General features: G+C 40.1%; 1 protein-coding gene and 1 long non-coding RNA gene across 2 annotated transcripts; one reads left to right on the top strand and one right to left on the bottom strand.

The window, feature by feature from the left end:
* Nucleotides 1–1,616: 1,616 nt before the first annotated feature.
* Nucleotides 1,617–14,535, bottom strand: EAF2 (ELL associated factor 2). The gene is made up of 6 exons (XM_081925394.1): nucleotides 14,145–14,535; nucleotides 10,759–10,853; nucleotides 9,000–9,136; nucleotides 8,201–8,349; nucleotides 3,769–4,026; nucleotides 1,617–2,359 (listed from the first exon to the last, which is right to left on the bottom strand). Exons 1-6 carry the CDS (start codon nucleotides 14,245–14,247, stop codon nucleotides 2,313–2,315), a joined length of 789 nt encoding a protein of 262 aa, XP_081781520.1. The 5' UTR covers nucleotides 14,248–14,535; the 3' UTR covers nucleotides 1,617–2,312.
* LOC309377837 lies at nucleotides 11,513–13,677 on the top strand. Its single transcript, XR_014171712.1, has 2 exons — nucleotides 11,513–12,299; nucleotides 13,433–13,677. It is a non-coding gene; the product is annotated as an uncharacterized lncRNA (long non-coding RNA).
* Nucleotides 14,536–14,542: the final 7 nt, after the last annotated feature.

Genomic DNA, 14,542 nt, shown 5'->3' with positions numbered 1-14,542 from the left:
TGTTCTTTATAATTGTCTGACCTTATCTGCATCCTTAAGCCCCAGCCCTCCTCAGCCTATCTCGGGAGCTTAGCCCACCTAACCCCTGAATAGTGGAAGTGGAGGGTGGGAGAACTGCATCATGTCAACCCAGCATATTCTTGAAGCCAAATAGTCAAGAACATCCCCACCTTCATCTGCTGAGAGGAAAGAGTATTGCATTTTGAGTGCAGCATGGGGGTGCTGGCAATAAGCAGCATCAAGGCATCCCATGGCTGTTTGCAACTGCCTTTGAAAGACACCAGTTAAGAAGACAAATGTCTATGAACTGACATACTATAACCAATTCCATTAAAGCAGCTTAGGAGGTTACTCCCAATTGCCAAATAGAAGCAATGCTATAAATCAACAATACATTATTTACTTAGGTACCTTTCTTCATCCATAGCCACTTTTGTGTGATATGATCACAAAGCTGTGGGCTGTGTGTAGATGAAGCAAGCAGATAGGTAGAGTGGATCCAATTTCTCGGGATTTTCCTAGGCAATCGACACCTAGTGTGTCAGTTGTAAGGAACATTCCCAAACAATGTTCAGTTTGTAAGAAATTCCACCACCAATGAAGTAGATTCCACATAGATGGATGTGAAGCAAACTTGGAATGACAAGGCCAAAGTGTTCCCCACTAATCAGTCTAAAGAGAGAGGCAGCCTCTTCAATAATGAGAAATGTGTCAGCTTTTGCTTTAATTTTCCTTATATCATAATGCAACCCTCCGTGTACTGTGCATTCCAAACTCTCCTGCTAACATGATCAAGAGTTCACAGAAGGCATTTTCTCATTTTGCTCATGGTTTTACTTTAGATCAGGTATGGGATACCTCCAGCCTGTGGGAAAAATTAGGCCTGCCAGCAGTCCCAATTTGGCTCACAAGGCCGTTTTCTCCTAGCCATTTTTTCCTAGGGGTAAACAGAAGATAAAATATAAGCGTGTGCAAGACTTACATGTGACAGCTAAAAAGCCATTGTATACCATGGTTAGCAAGTCTGACTTGGTATGCCTCTACCAGAGGTATGCCACATCTAGATTTCTTACAATACTCAAATATAGAACAACAGTTTTCTGGGCTTATTTTAATGTTATGTTCTTCAAGGTCCTAGATGGCAAATTTGCCAAAGTTCTCCTGAACAATAGGTGCTGTCCTTGCACCTTGCACTCAAGAGATTGAAATAATGTCTCATGCATTCTTCTACAGTAGATTTTATCAGGGCATTAGAGAATGTATAATTTATCCTCTTATGAGGCAATCCTGGTCCTTGAAGAAACTAATTATTACCAAACAGATGACAACATTCAGATATTTTGACATATTCCTCAGTCTTGCTATGGTAGATAGTTTCAAGCTTAATAATTGGTTCTATTGAGGCAGTGAATTTTGTACTTTATATTTTTAATAGTTTGCCCATAACAAACCCTTGATTGATTAAATTATTGCATGCACATTATTGTGCTGTCAAAGCTCAAATAGCTCATGGTTTTACTGCAATCAGGTAATCAGAAACCTTAGTGTACACTCTGTTAGGTTATAAAGAGGAAAAATCCATAGAAATGTTTCAAATAAAAAACAGTAATCAAAAATGAAATGATAAATATTTTAATATTTCTTGAATTCCTATCAAAACTAATACATTGATCTTAACAGAATTTTAATGAAACACATTTGTGTTGCACAGCATTCTACATTTAGCTAGCAAGATGCTGAAGCTTTCAGTTAAGCCAAGTTTATTATAAAGGGGGGGAAATCTCTAGTGTGAGAGACTGCAAAGTAGGAAACACAAAACACTTCAAAATGTGTTGCTGTGTTGTTCAAAACATTAGATAGTGCCATGTGGCTGTTTGGCAATTTATTTCACAACATTAGCTGTAAAAAATAAAAAACATAATGGGCTTCAACTGTTTGCTTTCTCTTACTTGTACATACACATGCAGACACAGGTTCTCAAATGAAACTTCAATCCAAAATGTATAAGCAAGAACTTCCTCTATGTCTAACTTACACATAGAAGTTTCAGACAGTTAACTACTAAGTACAGGAGGTAGTAAAAGCTAAACTCTGGATTCAGCTAAAAAGAGTAAGTACCAAACCCAAACATTTGGAAGAGCCATATAAAGTTATGGCAAAAAGAATGCTGATGAACTTGAACCACAACATCAGAAAAATTAAGTCAACTTTATTATCAAAGTTGGTAACATTCCTCTGTCTATTATCAGTTCATACGTAGTGCAAAACAAATGCATTTTCATCTTCATCCAGGGAAATGATGTCAACTACCTTCAGTCATCACTGTCACTTCCAGATTCACTCAACTGGAGATCATTCCCTAAAATTTTAAAAAAAGTCATGCTATCAACTCCAGATAACATTATTTTCCATCAAGCAGCGAATATCTCCCAGTACAGTACATTAGTCTCTTTGGTCTAAACATAAAGCTCCTGTCAAATGGTGGATTCAGGTGCAAATTAAAAGCCATATTTAGAAGAAAACTGTTAAGATGAAGCAAATAGCACATTGGGGGAGGCAGTTTTCACCAGAAAATCCACACCCAATACCATAGTCCCCATCTGGATCCTACTTTCTATACCACCAGCTGCTTATTTTTGAGATATATTTTTAAATGGAGAGGAGATCCAACCATAGATCTCTAATGCCCCATGGTCCAAATTATTTATGCATCTTCCATGATCTCTGCATTATCCACATGGGCCACATAAATCTCATCTTTCAACATTATCCAGCTTGGAAAGCTGTATTTTATTTTTTATTGGAAGAGTTAGAACAAAAAAGTTGCAGGAAATTTAGCTGAGTGGCAATAGAGCTCACAGAAGTTAGGGTGGTTGTATCTAGTAAAGTAGTTCTGTTAGCACAAATATTTCCTTTTGCCACATGGAAACTCCCCTCCCCCTAATCCGCTCCAGGGGGTGGGGTGGGGGAACACCAATAACAGTTTTAGGGGGCATTGTGGGGTAGAGAGGAAGCAGAAGTTCCATGAAGAGCCAGAAGTCCTTGCACTAACAGAACTTGATGTTTTGGTCCTAGGGTGCTGAGACACTCAGTGCCTTGACAACACTGAAACAAAAGCCAATTGTCATACTAGGGAAGCAAATGGGGATTACCATATGGTTGTGATAATAATCCTTACCTCCTCTGCAACTTCATGCTTTACCAGACAGCAATGGCTCACTTTGTCGTGAGGAACAAAGGTGCAGAACCACAAATGAAAGAGGTATGGAATCTGTGGCCCTTCAGAAGTTGCTGGACTTCAACTCCCACCAGCCCTGGCCAGCATGGCCAATGGTTAGGGATGATGAGAGTTGTTAGATACCCCTACTGTACATAACACAGTTTTATTAGTGAATCTGGACTGGCCCTGTTGATTGGGCATTTTATTGCATTGAGAGTTAGGCCATACTGCACTAAACACTTAAGCAACTCCTTTTGAGATGTATGAATGTCTCCAGAACAAATTACTGGTTTTTAATCCCACTGTATACAACTCAGCAGCAGTCAGTATCATCTATGACATTGTAAACTGCATAAGCTTTAATTTACCATAATCAGTGGTCAAAACAGCTTTTATCCCAGCTTCTGATCTAAACCTCAGTAGGTCAAACCCTCTCTACCCAGACAAAGCTTAAGTTACATGAGAAAGTTATAAAAGCATGTGGTTTCCTTTTAGATTCCTCAAGTATGAATCTCACAAGCTTCTCTGCTTCATGTACCGGTACTTACGCAGTGTGTTCATCAAGTGGCCAGTGCCCTCTCGACTTCTGTGATATCCAGCATCTACATCTGGGAAGGCTCGCTGTGAGACAGTCATCATCGAAGGCTGTAGGTGTGGCATTGACAGAGGAAGGGGTGGCTTTGTCTCTTCATCTTCTGAATCACTAGAACTATTTTCACTGCTTGATGAAGAGGATGAACTCTTAGATTCAGATGAGCTATCAGAGCTACTCATCTGCTCTATAACTTTAGCTTCTGCTTTTAGCTCTGAAAATAAGATTTAAGTGGAAGGGAAAAGAATTTAAGAACCAACTTCATTCCTTACATGATCACAATATTAAATTTTAAGAAAATAAATAAACTCAGAGTAGTATTTGGGAGTGACATCAAGACAGTGAGCAAAGGAACGGTATTTATCTGTCAGTGTGGTATAATAGTGTTAGAGCCAGGGTGAAATCCCTACTCAAGAAAGAAGAAGCAGAGAGGTCTCAACTGCAGAAATGAGCTGCACAGGAAACATTTATTTGATCTCAGCATGTTTAGAATTTAATTCTTCCTCAGGGGCATTCTTGAACTACAAGTTTAAATCCTGGTCTCCTCTCAGGAGGATTGAAATTGGTTTCAATTGGTTGTTCAACTGAGGAAGTACTCCATTCAAAGCACATTGGACTCAATAAATAATTGCCTGCACACCTCAAAGTTTCTTTACTTCTTCAACAATCACTGAATGCCTTGATGTCACCATCTCTCAGCCTCACTCCACATAGTAACTTAAACTATAAAATAGGAGCACAGTGTATGCCTCCTGGGAAGACAAACAGAATAATCAATTCTGATAATCAATATTCTACTCCTTAGGTATAAAGGTAACCATCCCAAACTGGGCAGAGGGTAGGGAGGAGAAGAAAGCGATAAATTTAATTGCCAGGCTTCCCAGACTGCTGTATCACAACATCATTAGACAACAGGCGTTATTCTAGCAGCCCTAAAATTTTAATCAAATTAAGGCCACAGCAGCTGCCACTTTTATCAAGGGTGAGCTGCTTATGTGACAGCTGATTTCTGCCACCAGCCACATGTTGATCCTTAGTCAATTTCTCCCACCACCACAACTAGTGTTTTTTCAAGCTGTTACAACAATAGGCAAAAAAACCATTCTAGGCTCAGTGTCTGCTGGGTGGCTTCCATGTAGCTAGCTCATTCCTTGGCATCAAATACGAAAGATAGCATAGCCTCAGAAAAAAATTCAGCCAACACAGGCTCACATAGTGGTGGAAATGCACGCATAAGATATCTAATGTCTCTCAGTATTTGCTTTGTAAAGCCCTTACATTTTTTTATGGACATAGCTAAATAAGGTATAATTAGAAATCCTAAAAGAGGGCTTACAGAATATCAGATTTTAACATACGATATTAATGTTTTTTAAAAATTGCCAACACTTGGACATTAATTGTTCTCAGAGCAAAATTCAGCACTGCTAATTTATAGTGATATTGATATTAGAACTTAAAGAAGTAAAGGACCCATGGTAAGACATCATGACAGATCCTGAACCAGCCCCAAATCCAGTATTGTAGTGCTCCTGTACTGTGTTATAGTCATTCCAAACAGAAGTGCTACAGCACTCCTGTTTGGGGCTTACTGTTTAGCCAGCATAATAATTATTATTTGCAAGTGCATTTTTGCACACAAAGCAACTTGCTCAGTAATGCTACTGTTCCCATGCTTCCGTCATGGGCCCTAGCACAAAAGCAAGTTTCTCGATGGGAAACTATCAGGTAACACAATGCTTTATGCATAATGATGCGGCTGCTAGAATGTGGGAAAACAGCTTTGGGATTTTGTGAGTCACTCAGAACAAGTTTTAAACCAAACTAACCAACCCTTCTAGAAGAGTCTCTCAGATTTCATGTGCCCTTGAACACCCTCCCCTGCAGCACTGGCTACTTTTTAGCAACTGTACAAGGAAAGAAATGACAGAATTTTCTCATTATAGTTACAAACAAACACCTGCACGAGAAGTTCCACTTTTTTACACTGTGTACTCAAGGATTCAGTCCTAGTTATCAATAAACAGAGCAACCATCTGCCAGCATTAATTCAACATGTAACATCTTCCTTTCCTGCTGCTTGCCCCAACATTTCATCAGGAAGTTTAGCTGGCCAATTGAACACAGTATGACATTCTACTAAGTTACTTTTAAGCCACCAGAAGCATTTAGAGTGACTGCATGCAGAATAAGGTATTACCCATAATCCTTTCCTCATGGTGCACATTAGATTTTAAGGCAGCCATGTATTGCCAGTTATCTGGTCACCCAAGGCTCTGAAAGGTGTACCTAAGCAACCAGGATACTTTTTAAATTTGTAAAGTTTTTAGGTTTATGCTCTAAAGAATCTTGCCCTCAGGGTTATGAAGGAAATCTTATAAAATATATGACTAAGTTTGCCTTAAACAACATATAGCAAAATGATGTAATCGGCAGGTTCACCTTGGGTAAGGAAATGAGACCATTTCAAGCAATTAAGGGAAGAAGACGAGGATGGGGGCCTAATGATATATGTAAGCTGTCAGCAATCATTGGACTAAGATGGAAGGAAGACCCAAATGATAGACCAACACTAACAGAACAGTACACTGTTGCCATTAGCATTTTTATGTCATACCATACTACTTTTTCTGGTGGTAGATAGGATGGTAGAGATAAATAAGGTCAGAGCAGGGGATCTGTAGCCAGTTCTATGTGGAACAAACAATGGCTGAACATTTTCAGTATCTTAGGTCTGAACAGCCCATCAGCGATAACACAAAACATTAATATTTGCTCTAGTTACCCATCCCACAAGGACTTCTGTCACACTTCTTTCCACTCATATGTCTTTGTTTTTTCAAGGGATGGGCTCTCCATTTATGATTGCAAAACCACTTTTATTTGAATGTATTCATCCATAAAGAGAGCGAAGCCTTATGTAAGCAAGCCTTGATAGTCACTAAAATACAAGACCACAAATGCTTCTGATACCTCTTCACACAATTTCTATTAAGTTTAGTTAACAACTATTGAACTGGAAGCAGGTAGTATTAAAACTATTTGTATGCTCTCAATAGATGGCCAGACACTATCCAATAGAACCATAGAATTGGAAGGGAACATGAGAGTCATCTAGTCCAACCCCCTGCATTGCAATAATTTTTGTCTGACATGGGACTTGAACCCATGACCCGAGGTTAAATGTCTCGTGCTCTACTGGCTGAGCTATCCATGATGGTTGTGGAGTAAGTAAACCCCTTTCTTTCTGAGTCAACACAGAAATGAAGCAAGCTGATGGAAGAGGAACAGAGCAATCCATCCTTCACCAGCATTTGATTGCTAGACACACAGGAGGCAAAACTTCAACCTGGGCATCCATTGACAAACAAGTGGTGAAGAGAAGGAGTAATCCATTTCTTTGCTTCCAGCCTGCTGCACTTCTATGCTGGATGTGGAGGAGGTGAAACCCCTTCCTGTGCTCAGGACAAAAACCAAACAGCTGGTGGAGGAGGTAGGCAGTACTTCATACCTCTTCTGCTAGCCTTCTGCATTTCTAGTCTGCAAATATTTGTACTGGCCTGCTTTTTATTCCTAAGAGAAGCTAGAAAAGGGATGGACAATTCTGACCATCCTCCACCATCTTCTGTGTAAAAAGCAGAAGAGTAAAAACTTTTGAAGGCTACTATATTTAAAGATAGCACGAAAGCACCTCCGGGTGCAAGTAGATAAATAGGGACCGCTTACCAGCGGGAAGGTAAACGGCGTTTCCGTGTGCGGCTCTGGCTCGCCAGATGCAGCTTTGTCACACTGGCCACGTGACCCGGAAGTGTCTCCGGACAGCGCTGGCCCCTGGCCTCTTAAGTGAGATGGGCGCACAACCCCAGAGTCTGTCAAGACTGGCCCTTACGGGCAGGGGTACCTTTACCTTTACCTTTTTATATTTAAAGAGCGAATTCAAAAGCTGACCTGTGCCACTTTTGTTGTGAAAGAGACATGGCATTGGCTGGTTGGAGCCTGGTATTCATTACTTCAAGACAATATAGGGTTAGAAAAACTGCAACACAAGCGTATTTCTTGCTGAGGTGGTAAATCTATGTATGGGCTGTACCACTTCAGACTACAAAGGATTGGCTCCTGTAGTTGAATCCTCCTCCATAGAAAAAACGATTCCTTCACATAGAAAACTGGAATGTTAGGGAACAGCTAGGTTAGAACCTTCCCACCATTATGCATTCCTCTACATGCTGGGGCAGGGAGTGAGAGGGAAGCATTCAGTCATGTGAGCTGCAAAGACTAGACAAGCTTACCACATAAATGAAAATTAGGTCATGGACTCCAACCTCAAAACCTTCAAACTACAGAATAATTTAAGACTCTGAACAATATGAGATTCAATTACAACTTACCTCTTTCAATATCATCCATAGGAGAAGGTGGTGGAGACATCTTCTCTTTTGGTGGAGAACATTTAACACTATTTGGAATCTTATTTGCATTTCGAATTAGCTGTTGCTGTTGCCCAATACGAGACTGGACCTTACTGCTTCCTTCACCTCTGTATGAAAGGGTTGAAAAACAAAGTTTTATCTGTAAATTCTATAAAGCCAATAATTTTGTTTCCAAGTAGTTTTAGAAGAACTGATTTTTCACCACTTTTGATAAGAATAAGAAAGCTCTTATGTGCAGTACTTAACAAATGCTAAGTCTGTGCAGGTTCCAGTGAAATGTTCTCCAAACACCACCCCAAAAATGCAAACAAATTGAACTGGGTGGTGATATCCAATGTTACTTTCTGAGTTGAAATCAATACGTTTAAGGAACTAGGTCACAAGACAAACCAGGAGTAGTAAATCAAGAACCTAGGTTACAGATTCTGGTTTGTCTGGAGTGAGACAAGCCACAAGCCCTAGTTTCAACTTATTGTCAAATCAAACTATGGGTTAACCCCAGATAGTATGATAGCAACAGGGCAGGAGGAGGAATGCAGCAGCCGTGATCTTCATTCTGGGAACTCACACATATGCATGCTTGTGCAAAGCCATGGTTTGGCTTAGTGTTACATGTGAACTGGGTCATTGCTTCAGTCTCTTTCTTAAAAGAAAGTAGCAGTCAGTTTTTCTTTTTCCTAATTTAGACAAAATTGCTTTTACTATGGAATTTTCATAATGAGTAAGAAAACAAGCGTGTTTCCAATTTTCCACCCACCTGGTTTTCTTCACAGTGATATTGCTACTAAGTTTCTCTAGTCTACATTCTCCAGTGTCATGGTTAATTATCAAGATGCATTCTTTTTGGTATGGCTTCTTGGAACCTTTGAAAACTGTTACTGGTGGAGTAGAACCCTATTTTAAATCAGAAGAAAATTACTCCTACTACAGGCACTTCTAGAACTGCTTTTTTAAAGAGTCTATTTCATGATTTAAAATCCTGCACTTTTCACAACACACTGTGCTAACAGCATGTACTTCATTATTATAAGAAGGCAGAGAATGAAGCCAGTTTTGCTACAGTGATTTTTCAGGACTCCAAGATTTATTACAAAATGCGGTCTCAATATGAAAATGGATTGACTTTTCATTGACCAAGTGGCTTTTTATTCTTTTTTAGTTCTTTCAAGGTTCCTCTCATGATGCTGAATTCCATCCAGTTGAAAGCTGACTCATTCTCCTAACATGTCATATTACCAAATAAAATTTCAACCAACTCCTTTATTAACATATTCTATCAATTATGAAGCGGTAATAAAAAAGCAAGTGCTTGTTGGCACCAGTAACCATCAATCACCACCAACAAAGATTGAATTATACTCCCTTCATCTTTTGTTCTTAAAATCTATACCAGAATATGGGGAAAGGGAAACTATCACAGAACACTGTGCTTATTGTTGTCAGGGTTGCATACAGCCTTTTCCCAAGCCATTTTGATCACTTTAAGACAACCATTTGAGCTTTCTAGCCTGCCAATTATTTACTGAGGATATTTTTGGCATATTTAAAAAAAATGAGCATCATACGTTTCACAGCATAGCCTCAAAAAAATCACTCCTATCTGAGAAATGCAAACATATCTCATGAAACAAAGATTATAAACACCACAAATTTGTTTTTGGCCAAATACTAGTGTGAATAAGAGAAATAATTAATGGAAAATGAAGAACAGGTCAGGGAGGTGACAAGCCTTCTTTTCCACATAAATATGACCATGCAGCTTACAACATAACAGCAAAAATATGTATCAATACATCAGGGGTGGAGAGACTCCAGCCCGCAGAACTAATCAGGCTCTGTATGGGTCCCAATTTGGTCTGTGAAGCTGTTCCTCCCACCTGTTCCATGCCAGGCATCATACTGTCAGAGGCAGTATGCCTCTGAATACAAGTTACTGTACTGGAAATCACAAGTGGGCAGGTATGGATGTAGTTCAAAAGAAACAACAAGGAACTTAAAGTAATCCTCCGATTGTTCCTTCGCAAGCAGAGCTCATTGACAGAGAGCCCCACTGGGATCAGTTGCCCTCGAAAGGTCTCCCTCAAGAACTCCCTAGTGCCATCTGGGAGGCAAAGCATTTTGCAAGAAAGGATATTGTGCCATCAGATGATTGGCAGGTGGATGGCTCTACCCATGTGTCAAAGCTACCCAAAGTGTGTGTGGCAGGGTTGAAGGAGATAAGAATCAATAAAGTGAACAGTACAGATATGCCTTCTTCAATGTTGAACTCTGATTGGCTGTGCCTTCCAAATGTATGACCATTGCATTTTAATGAAGTGAAATGATGATGATGATTTATACCCCACCCAGGTGGATTTCCCCATCCACCCAGTACATATGTGAAGTAGAATACATTGGTTTAACACCGGCACAACCATAGCATATGTTATTGCCACATTCTTCATGTATTTACAAAAGAGTGCCACAGTTTAAGAATCAGCTAGACTCCTCCCCTCAAAGGGAACAGAAAATCTCACCTCAATATTTGGCAGAGTTATTGTCACCTGTTCGCCTTTACCAACTTCAAGATCTCCTTCACAAGATGTATCAATGGAGGCTGGTTTGAAATCATCTAAGTAAAAAAGTTACAGTTACATATATTAGGTCATGTTTTTCACTACTCCCTTAATCAGTGATCCTGTCACAAGGCGAAGGTGAGGGTACTGGATCATTCTGTTCATATCTTTTCTAATGCTAGTTTGCCTGCCACATTCAGTTACATTATTATCCAAAAGACTGCAAAATGTGCACAGACCAGAAGGTTTTCTTAATACCTATCATAGATTCACCACACGTAGGAGCTGTACAAATTCACCAAGATATGCTGAATGATTTTTAAATAGAGCACTGAAATTCACTTGCACCTAATTTTCAAGAGAAAATAATGGAAAACTAAGGTTCATGAACTTTCAGACCTAAAGATAAATATTGCCCAAGTACAAATGAAATTACCCCAAATCCTTGTAACAAGTAGAACTCTCAATAGTTACATATATAGTGATTTTAATCCTTCTAGTGAAACACAGTAATGCTCTAAAAGATTGTTTCAGCTTTATTTTCTATTTTGTAGCCTTCTGCATTCTATTATAGTCCAAAGAAACAGGATCTACCAAGAGTTTCTGACTTACCATAGGCATTAGTAAAATAAAATATTGAATATGCTGACACCCAGTGAGGTAAGGACAATGTAACACATAACTTTTCTTTCTTTCTTTCTCTTTCTTTCTTTCTTTCTTTCTTTCTTTCTTTCTTTCTTTCTTTCTTTCTTTGCTTGCTTTAAAAACATACTGCTTTCTTGAAATATTTCATAATAGTATACTAAAAATACACTTGTTACTGCCAGTTTGGTCTTGATCCTGTTAACTAAGCCTGTTAATTATTGACACTGTAACAAAGTGTTTAAGTTTTAAATAAATAGATCTCAAACTTCCACATGGCTAGGAACTAGCTTCAGCTCCAAATTAACAAGTCTTTTTTAAAGCCAATTCAACCCATACACTACTATTCTGAATTTCCAAGGGAGTAAACACCATCACCATTGGGCTTACTTCCAAATAAGCATGTAAAAGATTGCAGTGTAAATGCAGCAATGTTTTAATGAGTTGCTAAGATCTCCTTTTAGCATTGTGTTTGTAAACCTTATATTATAGGTTGCATGTACCGGTATATGTTGCCTATTACCCTGAGCTCCATTGTAAGAATGATACTTAAATTTATTAAAAACCACAAATGCACGAAATATTTAGATATTTGAAAGCTAAATGTTGCCTACATCTAGTGAGCATGGAAGCCATGATTTCTGAGAGTGAGTGCCTGGCTTTTGCTCCTCTGTGAACTTAGAAAAGTTCATGAGCATGAGATACAAATATACATCATCTACAAAAAGAAGTGCATGGCTTTGTTTTATATTCCCTTGCTGCAACATCTTAAACAGTCTCTTGCCTTAATTTTTTAAAAAATCAAACTCACAATAACCAATAGTTATGCTCATCTTTATATCATTGTTGTGGTAGAGACTGTCGGGCAATATCTTAGTTCTTAGTATTGGGTTCTAACAGTTCTGTTTCTAACTTTGACCTCTCCTTCTGAAATCCTATTTCCTGTCCTGCTTAAATGTCTCATTTATCTGACGGTAATGTAGCCAGTCTCGAACTTTGAACTTTAGTTTCTCATAACTCTGAAGTTTAAACTTCTCACCATCTTGTTCTAGGATTTCACAGTATTTTGGCCAATTAGAATCCATATTAAGAACTTGTCTAGAATGTATAACTTGCTGTTGAAATGGAATACACAGGACGAAACGGTGAAATCAGCTATGATTAAATGGGCACAGGACATCGGTCATGACATTATGTTTGCTGACTGGGAACAGTTATGGACCACTGGTGTTAAATTCACGGCATGTAATGCCTTAAAAGAGAACATAATGAAAATGATTTACAGGTGGTACATGACCCCAGTCAAGCTTGCAAAAATTTACCATTTGCCCAATAATAAATGTAATGAGACGGAAGGTACCTTCTACCACCTTTGGTGGACCTGCCCAAAGATTAAAGCCTTCTGGGAAATGATCTATAATGAAATTAAGAAGGTCCTTAAATGGACTTTTCCTAAGAAACCTGAGGCTTTTCTCCTGGGCATGGTTGGCCAACTGGTGTCAAAGAAGGACAGGACCTTTTTTATGTACGCTACCACAGCAGCAAGAATTCTTCTGGCAAAGTATTGGAAGATGCAAGAACTACCTACTCTGGAAGAATGGCAGACAAAGGTGACAGACTTTATGGGACTAGCAGAAATGACCGGCAGAATCCGAGATCAGGGGAAAGAGACAGTGGAAGAGGACTGGAAGAAGTTTAAATTATATCTTAAAAACTGTTGTAAAATCGAGGAGTGTTGAGATGTCAGGGGGTAAGAAGTAGAGAAATACAGCTGTAATTATTAAGTTTAAAGAAATTTAATGAAAGGGAAACAATAGATAAACTGATTAAAGGGTTGCTAAAGAACTTTGGAATAAGGATGCAGTGAAAGGGAGGTATGGGGAAGTCAGTATATGTTTAATGTTGTGTATGTTTCTGTTTTGTAATGTGTTTGTCTTTTATTATGTGTTTGAAAAATCAATAAAAAAAAATTATAAAAAAAAAAGAGAGAGAGACTGTCGGGCAATATCTAGGCGCTCTATTCATCCCCTATGCCTCCTCTCCCCAAACACACCAAAATACCTCAGATCTCCCCATTTCCATGTAGATTTGACAGGTCACCTTTGGTTTTCTTCGTCCCTTTTAAGAACACAATGGGTTCTTAAAGTTCACTGGATGTCACTGGGTGCTGAATTTAATATTTCTGATAGATTTAAAAGTATGGAGCTTTATCATATTGAGCAAATAGAGGCATTTTTTTTTTAAAAAAAGCCTTATTCCTTTCTTGAACTCTTACAATGGTAGACACAGTGACAGCTTCTTTCCCTCAATTTGTTCGTGGTATTTGCGGAAACAATTCCCGCCCCCGAAAAAAAATTCCCGCAGTAAGTCCAAAGTGCCCGTCGCTTCCATAATTTCTGACTTAGCTCTAGATGAAGCACTTTGGTTCCTTTCCAAACAGATGCCAACCTTCCTGCTTCCAACATAATAGCAATGATGACGACGGCGATTAGCAAGTTACCACCCATCGTTATTACACAGACACCAGCTATGAAGTTGTCGGGCGTTCACTTACGAGGGAGCCAGCTCTCCTCACCCAAACTCTTCCCCACCTGGACGGGGTCGAGGCTCCCGCCTGCCTGCCTGCCTGCCTCCCTCCCTCCCTGCCTGCCTGCCTGGCAGCCCCAGCCGGTGGCTCCACTCCCTGGAGCGCTCTCCTCACTCACAGCGCACGGTGTGGAAGGCGCAGCGCGGCTGCCTCTCGAAACTCTCGCCCAGCAGCAGGGCGCGCTCCTTGCAGTCGAAGATCGGCGGGGCCGCCCCGTTCATCCCCGAGCCTCCCGCTCCTGCCTCTCTCTTCTCTCTCTCTCTCTCCGACCAGCGCGCAACAGAGCCGCTCCACTTCTGCCGCTGCCAGGCTAAAACCACCCCTCTTCGCCCTGCCGAGGGGAGGGGGCGGGGCCACCCCGCGCTCTCCTTCCAGAGGCCGCGCCCCCTTTTCCGCGCCCCGCCTCCTCCTCAGTGGCTGATCGAGTTTGGTAGCACCAACCCACCCCCCACCCCGCGCGCGCCTTTCCTCAGAGGGAAGCGGCGATGCGGAGGGAGCTTTAACGCCTCTCTATTG

Source organism: Podarcis melisellensis (assembly GCF_964234715.1).
Source record: "Podarcis melisellensis genome assembly, chromosome: 1".
In the NCBI taxonomy this organism is placed as follows: domain Eukaryota; kingdom Metazoa; phylum Chordata; class Lepidosauria; order Squamata; family Lacertidae; genus Podarcis; species Podarcis melisellensis.
This window is presented reverse-complemented; position numbering and strand designations above follow the sequence as displayed.